This window comes from Musa acuminata, chromosome BXJ1-8, assembly GCF_036884655.1.
Source record: "Musa acuminata AAA Group cultivar baxijiao chromosome BXJ1-8, Cavendish_Baxijiao_AAA, whole genome shotgun sequence".
Lineage (NCBI taxonomy): Eukaryota > Viridiplantae > Streptophyta > Magnoliopsida > Zingiberales > Musaceae > Musa > Musa acuminata.
The window spans coordinates 9,246,437-9,267,715 of NC_088334.1; the positions used below are offsets into that span (position 1 = coordinate 9,246,437).

A 21,279-nucleotide genomic window follows, 5' to 3' on the forward strand; every position below is an offset into this window, starting at 1 on the left:
GGTATCTTGCTTGGAACTCTTCCAGCACACTGCTCCTCCATTCAAGGTGTACACATACCCTGAATTCGACTTGCTATCATCGACATCAGACTGAAAACTTGAGTCAGTGTAGCCTTCAACCTTAAGGCTATTACCTCCATATACTAGTAAAAGATCCTTAGTCCTTCTCAAGTACTTAAGGATACACTTTACTGCTTTCCAGTGCTCCAAGCCTGGATCCGCCTGATACCTGCTCGTGACACTCAGAGCATGCGCTATATCAGGCCTAGTACATAGCATGGCATACATGATAGACCCTATTGCTGAGGCATAAGGTATCATATCCATGTTCGCCCTTTCTTCTGGAGTCTTTGGGGACATACTCGTAGAAAGCGATATCCCATGTCTCATCGGTATGAGACCTCTTTTGGAATTTTCCATGCCAAACCTTTTGACAATAGTTTCTATGTACCTGGACTGGGACAAGCCAAGCATCCTTTTGGATCTATCTCTATAGATTCTAATCCCCAAGATATAAGATGCTTCTCCTAAGTCCTTCATGGAGAAGTGTCTAGATAACCAAGCCTTTATTGTGGATAGCATTCCTATGTCATTCCCAATGATGAGGATGTCATCCACATATAACACCAAAAAGCTAATAGCGCTCCCACTTACCTTTCTGTATACACAAGGCTCATCTTCGTTCTTAACGAAGTCATAAGATCTGATTGCCTCATCAAATCTTATGTTCCAACTTCGGGAAGCTTGCTTTAGTCCATAAATGGATCTAAGCAACCTACACACCTTATCTGGGCAGTTCTTGGACACGAATCCCTCAGGTTGCATCATATACACCTCCTCCTCCAGGTTCCCGTTGAGGAATGCGGTTTTCACATCCATCTGCCAGATCTCATAATCATAGTGTGCTGCAATAGCCAATAGAATTCTGATGGATTTTAGCATTGCTACGGGTGAGAAAGTTTCGTCGTAGTCAACACCTTGCCTTTGACGATACCCCTTAGCCACTAGCCTTGCTTTATAGGTCTCTACCTTTCCATCTACTCCGATCTTTTTCTTAAAGATCCACTTGCAACCGATGGGTACAATACCTTCGGGTGCATCAACTAGGTTCCAAACCTTATTGGAGTACATAGAATCCATCTCAGAATTCATGGCTTCTTTCCACTTCCCGGAGTCTATACTCATAATAGCCTCCTCGTAGGTCTGAGGATCAATATCCTCTACATCCTCTGCTCTAATATGTCCCACATATCTCTCAGGAGGATGGGATACTCTATCAGACCTGCGTAAAGTTGAAACTTGTGTATTAGATACCTGAACAGACTCGGGCTGTAGAGTGGTGCTTGAGCTTGGTTCTCCAACCTCGCTCAATTCTATCATTCTCCCACTGTCTCCGTCAAGAATGTGTTCCTTCTCAAGGAACACTGCTCTCTTAGCTACAAAGACCTTTTGGTCCTCGAGATGATAGAAGTAATACCCACAAGTTTCCTTGGGGTATCCCACAAATTTACATCGCCCTGTCCTTGATTCTAACTTATCGGGGTTGTGTCTTTTAACATGGGCAGAGCAGCCCCAAATCTTAACTACTTTAAGATCAGGCTTCTTCCCTTTCCATATCTCATATGGTGTAGACACCACCGACTTAGTTGGAACTCTGTTCAGAAGGTAAGCTGCGGTTTCTAGGGCATATCCCCAGAATGAGATGGGTAGGTCAGCGAAACTCATCATGGACCGTACCATATCTAATAATGTACGATTTCTCCTTTCAGAGACACCATTGAGCTGAGGTGTATAAGGAGGTGTCCATTGGGATAATATCCCATGGTCCTTGAGGAAGTGAGTAAACTCTGTACTTAAGTACTCACCTCCTCGATCTGATCGAAGAGTTTTGATACTCTTTCCAGTCTGGTTCTCCACCTCATTCTTATACTCTCTGAATTTCTCAAAGGCCTCGGACTTGTACTTCATTAAGTACACATATCCATACCTTGAGAAATCATCAGTAAATGTAATGAAGTAGGAGTAACCTCCAATGGCATGAGTTGACATGGGTCCACATACATCACTATGTATGAGTTCCAACAACTCAGTGGCTCTCTCTCCAGTTCCACTAAATGGAGAGTTGGTCAGTTTTCCACGAATGCAAGGCTCACAAGTTGCATATGACACATAGTCGAATGGATCTAGATATCCATCATTTAGCAACTTTTGAATCCTTCTTTCATGGATGTGACCTAGCCTACAATGCCACAGGTATGCACTGTTCAACTCATCTCGTTTCCTTTTGGACATATTTATATTCATGATATGTGGAGTGGTGTCTAACATAAATAAACCATTATGCAATGTTCCTTTCGTGATGATCTTATCATCTAATAATATCGAACAACCATTGTTCTCAAAAACAAATTTATATCCACTAACTGTTAAACATGAAATGGAGATAATGTTTTTGATAATAGAAGAAACAAAATAACATGCATCTAATGCAATAAAAGCTCCACTAGGCAGATGTAGGGCGACCTCGCCAACAGCTAAAATAGCAACTTTTGCTCCATTACCCATCTTGAGGTCCATCTCGCCTCTCTCTAGTCTCCTAGGCCTTGCCAGAACCTGCAACGAATTACATATATGATAAGCACTACCGGTATCTAATACCCATGTGTTATCATAAGAGTCTGACAAATGGAGACCGATCATGAATGTACCTGAAGCTTCATCAAGCTTTTGTTTCGCCCTTTCTGCAAGGTACTCTTTGCAGTTTCTCTTCCAGTGCCCATCTTTACCACAGTGGAAGCACTGGCCTTTGTCCTTTGTTGGGTCTTTCTTAGCAACCTTTGCTTTACCTTGTTTGCCCTTGCCCTTTCCCTTCTTAAGGGACCTTTCTGCTTTCCTTTTCTTTCTGGTCTCACCAGTGTAGAGAACTGGCTTCTCTTTCTTAATAGTACTCTCTACCTCCCTCAACATATTGAGGAGCTCTGGGAGAGTCACCTCAAGCTTGTTCATATTAAAGTTCATTATGAACTGTGAAAAGGAATCTGGTAGGGACTGAAGCACAATGTCCACACACAAGTTATCCTCTAGGACCATTCCTAGACCTGTGAGTTTCTCTATCCACTCAATCATCTTTAGGACATGGTTCTGAACCGGTGTCCCCTCAGTCATCCTAGCGCGGAAAAGGCTCTTGGATATCTCATATCGTTGAGTCCTTCCCTGTTCCTCAAACAATTTACGGACATGTAGGAGAATGGATCTGGCATCCATCTTTTCATGTTGTCTCTGTAACTCTGGAGTCATAGAGCCCAACATATAGCACTGAGCAAGAGTGGAGTCATCAATGTACTTCACGTAGCGAGCGATCTCATCCTCGCTTGCCCCTTCTTCGGGCGTAGGCATCACTGTATCAAGGACGTACACGATTTTCTCCGCTGTGAGAACAATTCTCAAGTTACGGAGCCAGTCCGTATAATTTGGACCAGTGAGGCGGTTGACATCAAGTATGCCACGTAAGGGATTTGAAAGCGACATTTTCTGAAAATAAAGATGTAGCAAAAATGAATAACATGCAGATTTTGCAAGAAATAAACAATCAAGATATGGACTTCTATCTTAATATGCTCCCACTATTTTACTAACGAGTCACGCGACACCCTCAGCACGTGAAACGGAAGTCTCCGGCAGACTTCTAGTGGGGATCAGGATCTAATCAGCGTCTTAGTGTAACCTCGAGGGACCCGACCAATCACACTAAGCCTAAAAGGTAGACAACTCTTGCCGATCACAACTCCTTGTGATTCCCGTCCTGTTCGGCCTCCGAATCACCATGGCCTCGAGGGACTCGACCAACCATGATGCTCGGTTAAGTCAACACCTTCGTTACAAGATGAGTCTGATTTGATGATATACCCTCGAGGGACTCGACCAAGCATATCATGCCCTCAGGTCACCGGTGACATCTCTATGTCGTAAGCAAGATAGCGAATCGCGATATAGGTGAGTCTCGAGGGACTCGACCAACTCAACCTACACCGGGATTCGGTTCCTACTCATAACGATGGAAGGCCACGTGGGTCAATCTAATTGCCTCACGTTTACCGACTTAATATTATCGAGAGATGTTTCTATGATTTGGTCTCCTATTATGACATGTCACACATGTACATATTTAATATATATCTACATCGCATGCAAATATATATACATATATAGTATGTGTATAAGCAATCACACCAGATGATCATGGACCACAACCTAATATGATTAGGCCCGAGCCAGTAGGCCTAATCACTCACATCAAGATCTATGTGTGCAACGGTGCATCTCCATGCCTTGTGATCGTCCATCTCGTCCTCGTTGGTTCCGTCGACATCTTGATGCATCTTCATGCATCACGATCGTCCGTCTCGTGGGTCCCGCTATGGCTTCCACGCTCCCGCTGCGCCTCCTCATGTGATTACAACTTAATCATAGGCACGCAGGCCCGACAATAAACGAGAAATATAATGGAGGTTCGCAGACCTCAATAATAATAATCACAAGTACACACATCACACGGTCCATGATCATCCGTCCACTCATCATACATCACATGTATAAATAATCGTCATTATGTAGGACTACTAGATAATAAAAATAATAATCAACTAAACCTTTTAATTAATTAATATTTTCTGAAATCAGGGATATATAGGGAATTTCTCAATTCCTAAGGGTATTTTCGTAATTTGGACAAAAGACAGAAATTGGAATTTCTCAAATTCCGAGGGGCAAAACTGTCTTTTGCGCAGAAAACCCTAATACCCTTTCCCCTTTTCGCTGCTGCGCCGCCGCCGCCGCCACCCTGCTGGCGGCGGCCTGTGCGGCGAGGGCGAGGGCACTGCCCTCGCCTGCAGGTGGCACGCCCGCTGGGGTCGCTGCCGCTGCAGGTGGGCGCCCCCGCGGGCGCCGCCGCCTTCGCGGGCGGTTCTGCCCGCGAGTCAGCGCCCGCAGGTGGTGCTGTCTCGCTGGCGGCCGCCCCTGCGGGGTTTTTGCCCGTGGGAGCAGCGGCCACAGGCGCCGCTGCCCTGCGGTGCCTCAGCCCGCGCTGCTGCCCCGCGGCGCCTCTGCCCGCGGGCTCAGTGGCCGCAGGCGCTTCTACCGAGCGGGCTCCCAGCCCCGCCGGCCGCAAGCCTGCTGCAAGCAGATCGCCGGCCGGCTACTGCAGGCACAGCGCTTGCGCATGCGCCGGCGCTGTGCTGCCTGGCTGCGGCTGCGGCTGGCTGCAGGCATGCAGATCGAGGGCAGCAACTGTTGCTGCCCTTCCTTGCTTTTGCGTCAACGATTTTGACGTCAATATTCTTCCTAAACACAACACACGCAGTTCAAAAACCAATCATTCGCACGAACAACCTGGCTCTGATACCACTGTTGGGAAATCATGGGGGGCGACATCATATGCGCAGCGGAAGAACAAGAAAACAAAAATCCCCGATTCCCAAAAAGATGTTCGTCGTCGTGCGAAGATTGGTGCGCAAAATCCGCAAAACACAAAACTGCGTATAGAGATTGTGTTACCTAGGGAGATCGTATATCCCTGTTTCCTTGCAGATCCTCAGGAGAGGGTGAAGGAGGTCAAGCGTCCTCCTCTCTAGCGGTGATCCACACAGCAGGGTTGCGACGACGCTCCTCAAAACTCCAGGCCTACTCTGAGGTGGAGAGGGAGAGGAGAATAGGAAGGGCAAGCAAAGACTCTAGCCTATGAGGCTGTGAATCCCTCCTATTTATAGAGATCCCGTGTCAAAACCCTAATGGGTCCTTTTCCCTAGTGGGTATTGGATCTGCATCCAATAAGACAAGGGCTCCGTCGGATATCTCATATCCGAACCTCTACTCATCGCAATGCCTACCATATGTGTGTGACCCTCTAGGCCCAATATCGAGCTGGCCGTGAGTCATACCTGTCAGAACTCCTTCTAACTCAGTGAATTATTATCTCTGTAATAATTCACTCGACTCATCGACTACGGAAGTACTAGGCCACTACGCCGTAGTCCCCAGACGATACAGGGGAATCCAATCCATTGGACCTGTCTGTCCTCAGTTACCATGTACCTATAGTCCCTCATCCATCTAATATCCCAGAGACCGTATATCGAGCATGGTGCTGTCAGACCCATACGGTTTCTACTTGAGTCTCGCTGTAATCGGATTCTCCCGGAGAACTCTTTCTCTCTCAACCCGAATGACCCTGGCCAGGGATTTGTCTGAGCAAGAACACATGGGATATTCCTCTCATGATACCGAGAGTGGATGATCCTCTATCGACACTCAATAGCCCTCGTAAGGTCGACTACCACTCCCAATGACCAGCTGTACTAGATCTGGGAACAGCCAAACCTATAAGTATGGTATCAAAGAGTGGAGCACTCATACAGGACATCCTTGGTGTCTCAAGTCTAAGAACCAGATACACCACTAGGACTACGGAATCGTTGTCTGACAATAAGGCATCATCAACCATCCAGCATTCCGTAAGCGGATCAATCAGTGAACTCATTCTCCAATGAGCACCTGTACTGTATCCCTAGTGTCCCTACACGAGCAGCTATGAGACCAGCTGCATCCATCATATGGACGGGTATACAGCACACCAGTCTATCCGGTTATCACGATGTCCCTCTCGAGTAACCTATGACCGGGATTATTTAGGATATGTGTTTAAAGGTGAATCGATCTCATTATCGTGATCTCATCACGATCCGATTCCCATTGCACAAATCCAAGGACATCACTATACATATGCATTTATGCAATAGTTATAAAGTGATATACGCCAAAAATATAATAAGCAAAAAGATTCTGTATCAAGTCACACGTGCCATCACTCACGTGATTGGCTTGCTGGGCACTTATGACTAGCAACCATATGAGATATGGAAAGGGAAGAAACCTGATCTTAAGGTTGTTAAGATTTGGGGCTGCCCTGCCCACATTAAAAGACACAACCCCGATAAGTTAGAATCAAGGACAGAGCGATGCAAATTTGTGGGACACCCCAAGGAAACTTGTGGGTATTATTTCTATCATCTCGAGGACCAAAATGTCTTTGTAGCTAAGAGAGCAATGTTCCTTGAGAAGGAACACATTCTTGGCGGAGACAGTGGGAGAATGATAGAGTTGAGTGAGGTTGGAGAACCAAGCTCAAGCACCACTCTACAGCCCAAGTCTGTTCAGGTACTTAATACACAAGTTTTAACTTTACGCAAGTCTGATATCACATCCTCCTGAGAGATATGTGGGACATATTAGAGGAGAGGATGTAGAGGATATTGATCCTCAGACCTACGAGGAGGCTATTATGAGTATAGACTCCGGGAAATGGCAAGAAGCCATGAATTCTGAGATGGATTCTATGTACTCCAATAAGGTTTGAAACCTAGTTAATGCGCCCGAAGGTATTGTACCCATCGGTTGCAAGTGGATCTTTAAGAAAAAGATCGGAGTAGATGGAAAGGTAGAGACCTATAAAGCAAGGCTAGTGGCTAAGGGGTATCGTCAAAGGCAAGGTGTTGACTATGACGAAACCTTATCACCCGTAGCAATGCTAAAATCCATCAGAATTCTATTGGCTATTGCAGCACACTATGATTATGAGATCTGGCAAATGGATGTGAAAACCGCATTCCTCAATGGGAACCTCTAGGAGGAGGTGTATATGATGCAACCTGAGGGATACGTGTCCAAGAACTGCCCAGATAAGGTGTGTAGGTTGCTTAGATCCATTTATGGACTAAAGCAAGCTTCCCGAAGTTGGAACATAAGATTTGATGAGGCAATCAGATCTTATGACTTCGTTAAGAACGAAGATGAGCCTTGTGTGTACAGAAAGATAAGTGGGAGCGCTATCACCTTTTTGGTGTTATATGTGGATGACATCCTCATCATTGGGAATGATGTAGGAATGCTATCCACAGTAAAGACATGGTTATCTAGACACTTCTCCATAAAGGACTTAGGGGAAGCATCATATATCTTGGGGATTAGAATCTATAGAGATAGATCCAAGAGGAAGCTTGGCTTGTCCCAGTCCAGGTACATAGAAACCATTGTCAAAAGTTTTGGCATGGAAAATTCCAAGAAAGGGCGAACATGATACCTTATGCCTCAGCAATAGGGTCTATCATGTATGTCATGCTATGTACTAGGCCTGATATAGTGCATGCTCTGAGTGTCACGAGCAGGTATCAAGCGGATCCAGGCTTGGAGCACTGGAAAGCAGTAAAGTGTATCCTTAAGTACTTGAGAAGGACTAAGGATCTTTTACTAGTATATGGAGGTAATAGCCTTAAGGTTGAAGGCTACACTGACTCAAGTTTTCAGTCTGATGTCGATGATAGCAAGTCGAATTCAAGGTATATGTACACCTTGAATGGAGGAGCAGTGTGCTGAAAGAGTTCCAAGCAAAATACTACTACTGACTCGACCACAGAGGCGGAGTATATTGCTGCATCAGATACAGCAAAAGAGGGAGTCTGGGTGAAGATGTTCATCACAGATTTGGGAGTCGTTCCGAATAGCGAGAAGTCGACTTCCTTATATTGCGACAACTATGGGGCGATTACTCAAATAAGGGAACCTGGGTCTCATCAGAAGTGTTCTGAGGAGGTTCCAGCTTATCAGAGAGATTGTAACCCGAGGAGATGTAGCAGTGGAAAGAGTTCCATCCGAAGATAACATTGCAGATCCACTGACAAAGTCGTTGTCTCATTTTGTCTTTGAGTGTCACAGGGGTCTGATAGGGATCAGACACATAGGTGATTGACTTTAGGTCAAGTGGGAGATTGCTAGTCATAGGTACCCAGCAAGCCAATCACGTGAGTGATGGCACGTGTGACTTGATACAGAATCTTTTTGCTTATTATATTTTGGCGTATATCACTTTATAACTAATGCATATGTGCATATATATATTGTGATTTCCTTGGATTTGTGCAATGGGAATCGGATCGTGATGAGATCACGATAATGAGATCGATTCACCTTTAAACACATATCCTAAATAATCCCGGTCATAGGTTACTCGAGAGGGACATCGTGATAACCGGACAGATTGGTGTGCTGTATACCCATCCATATGATGGATGCAGCTGGTCTCATAGTTGCTCGTGTAGGGACACTAGGGATACAATACAGGTGCTCATTGGAGAATGAGTTCACTGATTGATCCGCTTACGGAATGCTGGATGGTTGATGGTGCCTTATTGTCAGACAGCGATTCCATAGTCCTAGTGGTGTATCTGGTCCTTAGACTTGAGATACCAAGGATGTCCTGTATGAGTGCTTCACTCTTTGATACCAGACTTATAGGTTTGGCTGTCCCAGATCTAGTACAGCTGGTCATTGAGAGTGGTAGTCGATCTTACGAGGGCTATTGAGTGTCGATAGAGGATCATCCACTCTCAGCGTCATGAGAGGAATATCCCATGTGTTCTTGCTCAGACAAATCCCTGGCCAGGGTCATTCGGGTTGAGAGAGAAAGAGTTCTCCGGGAGAATCCGATTAGAGTAAGACTCGAGTAGAAACTGTATGGGTCTGACAGCACCATGCTCGATATACGGTCTCTGGGATATTAGATGGATGAGGGACTATAGGTACACGGTAACTAAGGACAGACAGGTCCAATGGATTGGATTCCCCTGTATCGTCTGGGGACTACGGCGTAGTGGCCTAGTACGTCCGTAGTCGATGAGTCGAGTGAATTATTACAGAGATAATAATTCACTGAGTTAGAAGGAGTTCTGACAGGTATGACTCACGGCCAGCTCGATATTGGGCCTAGAGGGTCACACACATATGGTAGGTATTGCGACGAGTAGAGGTTCTGATATGAGATATCCGACGGAGCCCTTGTCTTATTGGATGTAGATCCAATACCCACTAGGGGATGACCCATTAGGGTTTGACAGGGGACCTCTATAAATAGGAGGGATTCAGAGCCTCATAGGCTAGAGTCTTTGCTTACTTTTCTTATTCTCCTCTCCCTCTCCACCTCAGAGCAGGCTTGGAGTTTTGAGGAGCGTCGTTGCAACCCTGCTATGTGGATCACCGCTAGAGAGGAGGACGCTTGACCTCCTTCACCCTCTCCTAAGGAACTGTAAGGAAACAGGGATATACGATCTCCCTAGGTAACACAATCTACAATATACGCAGTTTCATGTTTCGCGGATTTTTGAGGTACCAATCTTCGCACGACGACGAACATCTCTTTGGGAATCGGGGATTTTGTTTTCTTGTTCTTCCGCTGCGCATGTGATGTCGCCCCCCATGATTTCCCAACACCAGCCCGCCTGCGTCGTGCTCCTCGGCTTCCTACTCCCGAGACACACTTGTGCGGCCAGCCCGCCTGTGTCGTGCTCCTCGACTTCCTGCTCCCGAGACACACCTGCGCGACCAGCCCACCTGCGTCGTGCTCCTCGGCTCCCTGCTCCCGGGACACACCTGCGTGGCCAGCCCGCCTGCGTCGTGCTCCTCGGCTCCCTGCTCCTGGGACACACCTGCGCGGCCAGCCCGCCTGCGTCGTGCTCCTCGGCCCCCTGCTCCCGAGACACACCTGCGTGGTTCACCCGCCTGCGTCGTGCTCCTCGGCCCCCTGCTCCCGAAACACACCTACGCGGTTCACCCGCCTGTGTCGTGCTCCTCGGCCCCCTGCTCCCGAGGCCACGCCTGCGCGGTTTGCGCGCCTACGTTGTGCTACTCGGTCACACGATGCCCGAGACCACACCTGCGCAGCTAGCCCGCCTGCGTCGTGCTCCTCGGCCCCCTGCTCCCGAGACACACCTGCGTGGTTCACCCGCCTGCGTTGTGCTCCTCGGCCCCCTGCTCCCGAGGCCACGCCTGCGCGGTTTGCCCGCCTGCGTCGTGCTACTCGGTCGCACGATGCCCGAGACCACACCTGCGCGGCCAGCCCGCCTCCGTCGTGCTCCTCGGCCCCCTGCTCCTGAGACACACCTGGGCGGTTTACCCGCCTGCGTCATCCTCGGCCTCCGGCTCCCGGGACACACCTGCGCGACCAGCCCGCCTGCGTCATGCTCCTCAGCCCCCGGCTCCCAGGACACACCTGCGCGGCTAGCCTGCCTACGTCGTGCTCCTCGACCCCCTGCTCCCGAGACACACCTGTGCGGTTCACCTGCCTGCGTCGTGCTCCTCGGCCTCCTATTCCTGGCGCCCCCCTACGGCAAGCCAACAGACGATCTCAGAGCTAAAGCCATGCATCAGACTCCCAGTACGAGAACCGACGCATAGCTTCTTTCCGGGGGGGAATATGATAAGGGTAAAAATAGCGACAAGACTCACGTGACGTCAGCTTTCCTAAATAAAGCCTCACACCCCCAGGTCAACGCAGACCGGGGCATCGACCGAGGCACACTGACGCCCTGCTCAAGCTCGGTTCTGCACGCCATGCCAACACCAATGTCAGACGCTACCAACCTGCCCCCTACAAGCGGGCACATCAGGAAACAGCAAGCTCCCCTATAAATACTCTCGCATTCTGAACGAAGAGGGGGGGACGGAAACTTCTACTTCTCCATCTAAAACCCTCTCCACGTCAACTAACTTGATCGTCGGAGGGGTCGGGCCGAGCTTCCGACCCGACCTTTGTGCAGGTACGAAGACCACGACCTCTCACCAAGCCCCCGGCGAGGGGCCACCTCCAGGAGGAGCCAACGACACGGCACGCGACCACCCAGACGGTTCGTCGAAGCCCACCTCGAAAAGATCCCCTCATCAACTGGGCTCGAACCAAGCCGCGTCGGCCCCCGAGACCACGGCTTAAAGTTGTTCACCCTAATAGGAATCATAAACTATCGAGACAAGTCTAGTCGAATCTATCCTCGACATATACCAAGTAAACTCTAGCATCCCTCGAGCATACAACTTTTTGCATTGGATTACGGATGCCTTCGGTCTTAAGTGAGACGAGGTAAGGAAAAGTGCTATTGACAAAACCTTTTGCATCCACTTCGTTACTCGGGAGGGTACACAGAGGGATTTGTATGAAGCAACAACTCCACCTTGACATTGAGACGAAAGGAGGCGTTGCATTACGACCCATCCCGTTCGCTGCAACAAAAAGGGGCTGCGCAGCGTGATGGCGAAGGTACACCCCGATGTACCACCATATAATTCTGTTCGATTCAAACCAAAATTAAACCGATCAAAATTGGAATCGAATTACATCAATTCCAACTAAAATCGACTAGGAATTATTCAATTCTGATTCCTAGGTTTGAGAAATCAAAATTATCCATTCTAAAACTGATTTTACGTATAATTCAATAAATTTAAAAGAAAATAAAAAAAAAAGCGATCAAATAAGACTTAACCACCCATTGGGTAGCCCAAACGATTGAACACTCCACACTTAGATCACGGTAGCACCATAGTCATGCCATTTTGACCTACCACCATCGTTGTTCTTTTTAACCTTAGGACGCATTGAATAAGATTTAGAGTAAATGGAATGATTCATAGTTTTTAATAATTAGAATAAGCCAATCATATCAATTAAAATTATGTCAGATTTGTATTATAGTTATGTTTACTTAAGTACCCTTCAAATAGATTTATATTAACTTAAAATCAAGGATGATTATCCTATTGTCCCCTCCTCTTCGTCCCTCTACTGTTTTCTTTTTTCTTTTTTATTTTTTTGTTCTTTTTAAACTCTCTCTCTCTCTCTCTTTCTTGTGTTCCTCTTCTAACATTTCTTCTCATCTCGATTCTTGTTTTTCCTCTATTCATTTAGCTCGCTTCGATCACCTTTCTGAACCGATAACTCCTCTTCCTCGGATAAGCTTTTCCTCTAGCCCACTCATTTTCCTTTAATTGGTTTTATTTTTCTTGGCCAACCTTTTTATATTTAATATTACTTCAATTTTATTTATTTATTTGATGCTATATATATTTTAATTTATTTTATACATTATAAAATACTTATTAAACCGTTTAATTGGTTGATATATCGATTTGACCGGTGACCAAGTGATTCGAGGTTCCATCGAATCCAATTGTTTTTCAATTTAATTTGAGTAATTATGACATACATATACAATCTAAGTCATTCTCAATTTCATCAGTCTTTTTCATCTTGGAGTGAACAAAATATAATCTCTTATCTATAATAAAGAGTGTTTATATCTTATTTACTATCCTTTCGAGGTATCTTTATGATGAGATATTGAGTCCATTTTGATGTCCCCTTCTATCGAGCCTGATTTGAGACAAACCTCTAATCCCTCACATAAGCTATGCTTGATGGATGTGTGCATTGGTACAACCATCGATAGGTGACAAAATATGTCCTTCAATATATATTTGGATGAGAGAACTCTTTGTGACAAAATATATCTGGATTAGTAAAGAGTTTATCAATAATATGATAAATAAAGATGATATATGAATAACCCGATGGTATGATACGTTACATCCAATTAAATATATTGTGGATCTAATGGGACGACCATGACACTATCTCATTGTGACATCGATTTAGTGTCACAATGAGATGATATGTTCCCTCATGTATCATTATATGATAATCATAATATTCAATGGTCCGATGCACATCGTCTTCGAAATTGAATAATGATCGATGATTCAACATAACTATCTTATAGAATAACTTCCTATTTCATAACGATTCAATCTTAATCATTAGAATCGGGACGAAAAATGTAAATAATTCCTTCTGCTGAGAGGGGCGTCGACAAAGCTCATCATCACTATACAATCCACATTATGCCACATTATGTCACACATCATATGACCCCAAAGAGACATCTTATTGATTTGATGAAATAATTATACAGAATATTAGCTGAATGCTTCCACATCTTGTGAGGAGGCGCGGGAACAAAATATTCGGGATGATACTATACAGAATATTAGATGAACTGACGAAACATGGGAGGTTCGGTTGGTCATCATCATACGTTCCCTCATCTTTTCCAATAACTAATAACACCAACAGCAATAAGTCCACATTTTACTTCTTTATGTGTATTAACTTGGATGGATGATTTTTCAAAAAAATATTTTTTTTTGGTTTTTTTTTTTATTTCGCAAGAGGTAGACTTTTCAAATTTTCCAAAGGCGTTCCTATCTTTTCATAATCATCAAAGTACTTCTGATATGGCTTAGCACAGTTTCTTCATCCCAACGCTATTAGTTACAATATTTTTTAATAGGCTTATAGTGTTTTTGTCACCTCAATCAATTAAACATTATAAATATATTAAAAAATAATTTATATTAAAAAATAAGTTTTCAAATAATTACCTTTATTAGTTTGGGAATAAGAATAACTAACTTATAGTATTTTTGACCCCTTTAGTAAGTCTATTAAAAAATATTATAAGTAAAACTATTAAACTCAAAACCTAATAGAAACCAACTCATATAAAATAATAACATTTTAAATATTCTTATTGATTTAGAAATAAGAACAAATAAATAGGAAGGCTTCTTCTATGTCGATCCCAATGTTATGAAAATCTTTATAAGTTCTATAATTATTAGGGGTAAATGTCATTGATGATGTGGTCTAGACTTATAGGATTGTTTGAGATGTCTCCCACATGAGAATATTGAGCATTTGAGTGTCATTTATATGAAAATTAAGGTGAAGAGAGATTACTAGAGACGAGAATAGTCAAAAGAAGTATCATCTTTCTCTATATTAAAAGCGAGCTTTTATACTTGAATGAAGAAAGTTTACAATTTTTTTTTTTGCCATAAATGATGAGAAGGAAGCTTTGGACTAGTAAAATGATAAGAAAATATTTTTGACTAATCACATGTCTAACACCAAAAGAGGAAAAGAAGGCTAAGCTTCTTTCTTACCATTTAAGAAAGATAATTGTAAGATTTCTTCTTGTTATTATTATTTACGATGAGAAAGAAAATTACAAGCTTTCTTCTTACCATTCATGATGAGAAAGAGAATCGCAAGCTTCCATTACACTATTTACAATCATATATAAAAATTCGTCTTTAACATAAAGAAAAAGAGGATTTATTTTGGCTATTCTAGTCCACATTTACAGACTATCAAATTGAGCATCAAAAGGATTGGGTTGAGAAACATCTCTCAATCTTAGTTTTGATGTAAGTGGCACTCAACTATATTTTTTCCTAATAATAATAAAAAAAATTAAATTGATCCATCCTATTATGGATTGATCCAAATTGGGTGTCTTATGAAAAAGACGAGGATATTTTATAAAAAAAAGAAAAGGACACCTAAAATAAACAGTGAAAAATGAGGACAAAAGGGATTGCATAAAGCTAAGTAATACTGCTGGCCCATAAGTCTTCGGTAACCCCGACCAAATCATATGTTGGATGTCTAACTCTAGTCTCGTCTTCGTTGGTCGTTCCTATTAATTTAGCTTGGAAACATGAAACAAGAGGGAGGCCTTCGCCCACGAAGGTCGCGATTACCCTTTTGTCCCTCGCGTGCCCGCTACGGGCCCGACCGCTGCGGTAGGTATTAAGACCTGCACATGGTTTTGAATCATGGTGGGCCCCGTCCTGAGAACCAAATCCCACAACATTTTTGTTTACCCGATTATATTTCAATCTTATTATTATCTTCATATTTAAGCTTCAGGAAAAACAGATGTAAAACGTGTGAAAATAATGTTAGACGAGAGGGATCTCACTGCGCTCGTTGTTTGCGAGAGGACTGAGAAGACAGGAGGGAATGAATGCAAGAGCAACATCGATAAGACGTTAAGCTTTTGGATCACTAGATACTCGATCTGTGTTTGTTTGTGCCACAACAATCGAAAGGGGATGGCTTTTCAACGAGTAGGTGCTACCTTTGAATGAAATGATATATAACGTAGATTCTTATGACTAGAGGAAGCCATGCAATAATTGTATCTCTGGAAGAGAGTTGCTATGATGACATTAGTCATGCTAGAGTTTAGGGTGTTGTTAATTATTTACACGGTTCTTACAAAACCCTAAGGAAGATATTTTGTTTAATGAGGGCCCAGAACTAGAAGGGCTCGAGGTTAACTCGCCTTACGATTCGAGTTAGATCGGACGAGTTGGTTCAGGCTTTTCGAGTTCTTATAGGGTAAGCAAGGATCAAAGACTTCATGGGAAAGGGAGAGAAGATTTTATTAACTTCAACAACAAAAAAATACAAAGATCTAAATCAATAACATACCAAAAAATATATGTGGTTCTCATAAATTTAATAAGATGAAATAAAATGAGATCAATTATAAAACCCTTTAGTTTTCTTCACTCGAATATAAATTTTTCTGTACATTCTCTCAAGAAAATCTTAAAAAATTTATGTATTTTTTTTATTATTTTTAGACATCATACGGAGAAACTTTTTTTCCCACGAGGCTCTTTCTTATATCAAGACTTTTTTTCTCATAAAATATTGATTTTAGGAATCTTAAATATTTATCGATCCTAATATATATACATACGAGCTTGTTATTTAAAAATATATATTAGAAAATTAAATGATAAAACTGAGATCAATTATAAAACACTTTAGTTTTCTTCACTCGAACATAAATTTTTCTACACATTCTCTCAAGCAAATCTTGAAAAATTTATATATTTTTTATTGTTTTTAGACACCACATTAGAGAAACTCAGGATAAAAAAATCAAATCCTAATTATCTGTACTTTTATTATTTCCACAAGACATTTTCTTATATCAAGACTTTTTATCCTCATAAAATATTAATTTTAGGAATCTTAAATACTTATCGATCTTAATATATATACATACGAGCTTGTTATTTAAAAATATATATTAGAAAATTAAATGATAAAACTGAGATCAATTATAAAACACTTTAGTTTTCTTCACTCGAACATAAATTTTTCTGCACATTCTCTCAAGCAAATCTTGAAAAATTTATATATTTTTTATTGTTTTTAGACACCACATTAGAGAAACTCAGGATAAAAAAATCAAATCCTAATTATCTGTACTTTTATTATTTCCACAAGACATTTTCTTATATCAAGACTTTTTATCCTCATAAAATATTAATTTTAGGAATCTTAAATACTTATCGATCTTAATATATATACATACGAGCTTGTTATTTAAAAATATATATTAGAAAATTAAATGAAAAAAAGGCATTATGTGAGAAAGGCTTAAAACTGAGAAGTCTTGTTCGGACCTTTCATTTCTAACAGTTACGTAAGAGAGAGAGAGAGAGAGAGAGAGAGAGAGAGAGAGCAAGTGAGGCTACTAATGTTGCTTGCGGATGGACACAGCATACTCGACTATATAGACATCCTTGTCTATGACTCTTTCCGTGGGCTCATTAATGACAAGCCACCTGAGTCAATACTTCCACCATTGGCGTCGGATCTCATCACTGCAAGCAAAACTTCAAATAGGGAAGACCTTCTGGTTCTTCGTTCTTCTAATCCCCGAAGCAGGCATCTTCTTCATCTTCGGGCGTTGCTACATGCCCATCACCTTGATCATGCCCTAGCTGTCAGAGGCTAAAATATTCCTCTACGGTCGATCTTTTGTCTGCACTCAATGCTGACTTTGATCCCTTCCACAGTAGTCTCCCAGCATGCGAAGTCCCGGAAGCATACAAGTGGACTAAATTCTCGAGCCTGAAATGGTGGCTGAATCGATCTCCGAGGCAGAAGAATTATATATAGCTGCAGCTAACCATCGTCTCCCACCAACTTGACCTAATTCCAGCATGTACATGTGCTGCGTAAGCCAAATCTAACCCCTCGATTGCCAGTCCATGTCGGGCGGGGGACCATAAGAGGTGGATGCGATGCGAGATAATTTAGTCCACAAGGCAGCTGGGCAGATACCAGCTTTGATAGAGGGCTTGAAGAGGAAGAGGGGCAGGATGAGCACCGGTGCGCGGAAGAGGAGAAGCAGCTCATTTTTGTCCCTTGGCTGTGGCTGTACCGACTCCAAATCGGTCTCGGTGTTAGGCAGCTTCGGCAGCAAATCTACGTCGACTCTGCCACCGGCGCGCAGGGTCGCGGAATTCTCTTCTGCGGATACCATCACCCCCACCTCCGGATCCTCCTCTTTCTACGAGGAGGAGGATGTGGAGGTGAAGATGGAGAGATCCACGAGCACGCCGAGCTTTTCGGAGCTTCTACGCCAACTCAACGAATTGGAGCAGAGCGTGATCGCTTGCGGGAGCCACGCTCCCCTGTCCATCGATGGCAAAAGAGATGAGAAGAAGGGGAATCGGTGGAGCAGCGGCCAAGGAGGGCAAGGACTGGAGGACAGCATCGTGGTGGTGAAGGAGACGGAGGACCCGCTCGGGGAGTTTCGGCGGTCGATGCTGCATATGATCGTCGAGAAGGAAATCGTGGATGGTGCGGAGTTGAGGGAGCTGCTCCGCCGTTTTCTTGCGCTCAATTCCCAGCGGCACCATCGCACCATCCTCCGTGCGTTCGCCGAGATATGGGACGACGTGTTCTCCGGGTACGAGCAGACCCCCGATCTTCTCCGCCATGGCTACTCCGGGCTTCCACCTCGCCGGCATTTCTGAGATGCAGAAGCAGAGCCACAACCAAAAGCTACATCCATCCATCTGTACAACTCCTCTTGCCTTATCTTTATGCGTTATATGACGTTTTTAAACTCGATTTCCAGTCCCCATTACCTCTCGAGTTACCTAAAATCTCATTCGATCTTTGGTTTTGCTCATAAAATTCAGAGATTAGTTTACATAAAATAGAAGACACAACTCCTTAGCAGACAGGACAAACGAATTCAACATCTTGGTCTCCACAGAACGACACTAGTTTCAATCGACCCTTCAACACGCCAATGCTCTGGTGGCGACGCTTATCTGCACGACGTAGGTTTAGTTGACTTTTAGGTGCTGTCTTGTGATTTCACGCTTCCCGATGGACTTTTAGAGTGCAAATGCGAGCTGGAAGCATGGAGCTGTGGAAGGGATGCTAAGCTTCGCTAAGGTTTGCTCCCTCGGCCAAATGTAAGTGAGCTCTCGCGATCAGTTCACCTACCACACATCAATGCAACCGGTTTCCAGTGGAAGCATCGAAAGGTTCCTTCATTAATGGGCCAATGGGTCTTTCCTGCGACGTACGTCTCATGAACGTGATGGGTCTGAACTCGGTGCTGAGAACTCTTCCTCCGTCGATGCATCGACTACCTTTCTTGCATCAACGGCGGAATCAAATACGATCATAAATCTGGTCAGTAGAATGTTATTTTCAGCTTTTGCAGCCGATTGTATGGATAATCATCTACCCTTCCCTGGAAAATTACTGTAGTCCACATGACACACGACAAGACAACAGATGCTTATTGCTTCTTCCATCATTAATACATTGAAACATACGAAATTACCCATGAGAAAACAAAATTGATAATTAAATAAATGAATGAGCAGCAGACGGACGAGTTGATGGCCCAACTAAGAGGCAGGTTGAGCTGTGGAACTATTTATGTACATTCGTTATTACACGTTAATCGAGTATAGCGTCTTAATATCTAATCCATAAATTTATAAGGCGAAGCATTGACATTATTCCATCAGCACCGACTCGTGTTCAGTTCATTCTTTCCAGCGCCTTCCTGCTCGACTTCCCCCTCCTATTCCATAAAGCCGACCAACATCCGAATGGGATTACTTCTCCATCTCTGCAACAATCAGAACAAACACTTCATTGAGTTACTCAAAAGATTGATATCTTTCACTTCCTATTAACTTCGTTTAAGGATCCAAAATTACTAGATTTCATTATGATTAGATTACCTCTCGTTGCTTTCGTTTGTGGATTTGCACCGACGTCCGCGGCTCGTCCGTGGCGTGGTAAGGCTTCGCGTCAAGGAAGCCGGCACGTAAAACCTCAAAAGCACACCATCGCTATGGCTGCGAAAACTACGCTTGTTGCTCCTGTTCATGTCCTGCTTCCTCTTCTTCGCCAATGATGCCTGATCCGATTTGCCTTCCTCCAAGGACGGGCTACTCTCTGCAGTGGTTGAATCAGCAGCGACCGGTCCTTTCTCGATGAGATCGGTGAGGGAGAGCTCGTACTCGCACTCCGGGAGATCATGCAAGAGACGGAGGAGCTCTTCCCGGCTCTTGGCTATCTCTGCCGTTCTCTTAGATGGAGGAACCACTGCAAAGCCTTCCATTCTGGTGCCTGGAAACCAGAGGGTCTTGGAGGCTGGGGGTGCAGCCACTGAACTGACCTTTAACATGGCTTACAGGAGAGTTGGCAGAACAAAGCGAAGAGGAGATCTGCGATCAACTGCTCTTTCTTTCCTTGAGGTGCGTCTATGGTGCCTGCCCTTTTATTCATGAAGCAGAGGTTGAACAGGTTACATGGTCCTCCAGGTGGAGTCCAATTGGTGGCTGACGCAAATGGATACGAGAACATTTGCCTACTGGTTAATGGAGCGTGATTCGAGAAGCCTTTGATCGGTCGTCGTCGTCCTTGACGTGTTTTGATGACCCAGACTCTATTACTTCCCAATAGTGACGAATAAAAGAATGGCACCGGTGGTTCCAATTCCAAGCCAAAGCATAATCTTCACAACCATCGAGTTGATTGAAGGAGAAATAAAGAGACGAATCATTCATGTCTTCAGCTTTCTCTTCTTTGAATGTGGAGAAACAGGGGAGGTTAGAGTGTGCAGTGCTGCCTTCCAGATCGTTGCTATGGCGTGCATCGCACTCTTGGCAGCTCCGTGAATTCCATCGGTGACGAACCTACTTTTGAAGTCACATGGTGGTCTTGTGGAAGACGTCTTTGAAACGGGACGCAGAACGCCAAGGATTTCAAATGGTGCAGTGACCCGAAACACGCGTGACAACTGTTTGCAGGACTGACCGAGTCCACGCATCTTTGGTGTGGAATTTCCATTGACTATTTTATATATCTAAAATACTTATTAGATCCAAATCCCAAACTCTCAAAATATAAATATGAAATTATACTTTATAACTATAATTTCATATTTATATTTTATATCTAATATATATATATATATATATTATATGATATTATAACATACAAATCCCAAAGTCACAAAATAAGCAATCTAAAAAGAGAGAACTTCCACGACAAAGTAACAGAGAAGTCAGCAGCAGCAGAGGCAGCGACACTATCCAGTGAGCTTGACCAGATTCTTCCTTCTCAATACTCTTTAACTACAAAGCTGGACAGGAGTATCTTTTCTTTGATACTTCCCTTCCTCCTGCAGCATCAAACCAACTGGTGGGAGA

At 43.8% G+C, this 21,279-nt stretch overlaps 2 protein-coding genes across 2 annotated transcripts; one reads left to right on the forward strand and one right to left on the reverse strand.

Annotated features, from left to right (window-relative positions):
• The first annotated feature begins 17,439 nt into the window (after window positions 1–17,439).
• On the forward strand, window positions 17,440–19,079 carry LOC135587445 (transcription repressor OFP7-like). Its single transcript, XM_065078862.1, has 2 exons — window positions 17,440–18,611; window positions 18,736–19,079. Exon 1 carries the CDS (start codon window positions 17,830–17,832, stop codon window positions 18,565–18,567), a length of 738 nt encoding a protein of 245 aa, XP_064934934.1. The 5' UTR covers window positions 17,440–17,829; the 3' UTR covers window positions 18,568–18,611; window positions 18,736–19,079.
• A 257-nt stretch (window positions 19,080–19,336) lies between these two features.
• Window positions 19,337–20,774, reverse strand: LOC135587446 (uncharacterized). Its single transcript, XM_065078863.1, has 2 exons — window positions 19,804–20,774; window positions 19,337–19,688 (listed from the first exon to the last, which is right to left on the reverse strand). The coding sequence occupies exons 1-2, from the start codon at window positions 20,250–20,252 to the stop codon at window positions 19,598–19,600; spliced, it is 540 nt and encodes a 179-aa protein (XP_064934935.1). The 5' UTR covers window positions 20,253–20,774; the 3' UTR covers window positions 19,337–19,597.
• Window positions 20,775–21,279: the final 505 nt, after the last annotated feature.

Bases quoted from the DNA above. Each gene is read 5' to 3' on its own strand.
- LOC135587446 (XM_065078863.1), bottom strand. From the start codon at position 20,252: ATGTTAAAGGTCAGTTCAGTGGCTGCACCCCCAGCCTCCAAGACCCTC. The intron at 19,689-19,803 runs GTAATCTAATCA...TGATTGTTGCAG, and splicing joins ACAAACGAAAGCAACGAGAG to AGATGGAGAAGTAATCCCAT.
- LOC135587445 (XM_065078862.1), top strand. From the start codon at position 17,830: ATGCGAGATAATTTAGTCCACAAGGCAGCTGGGCAGATACCAGCTTTG.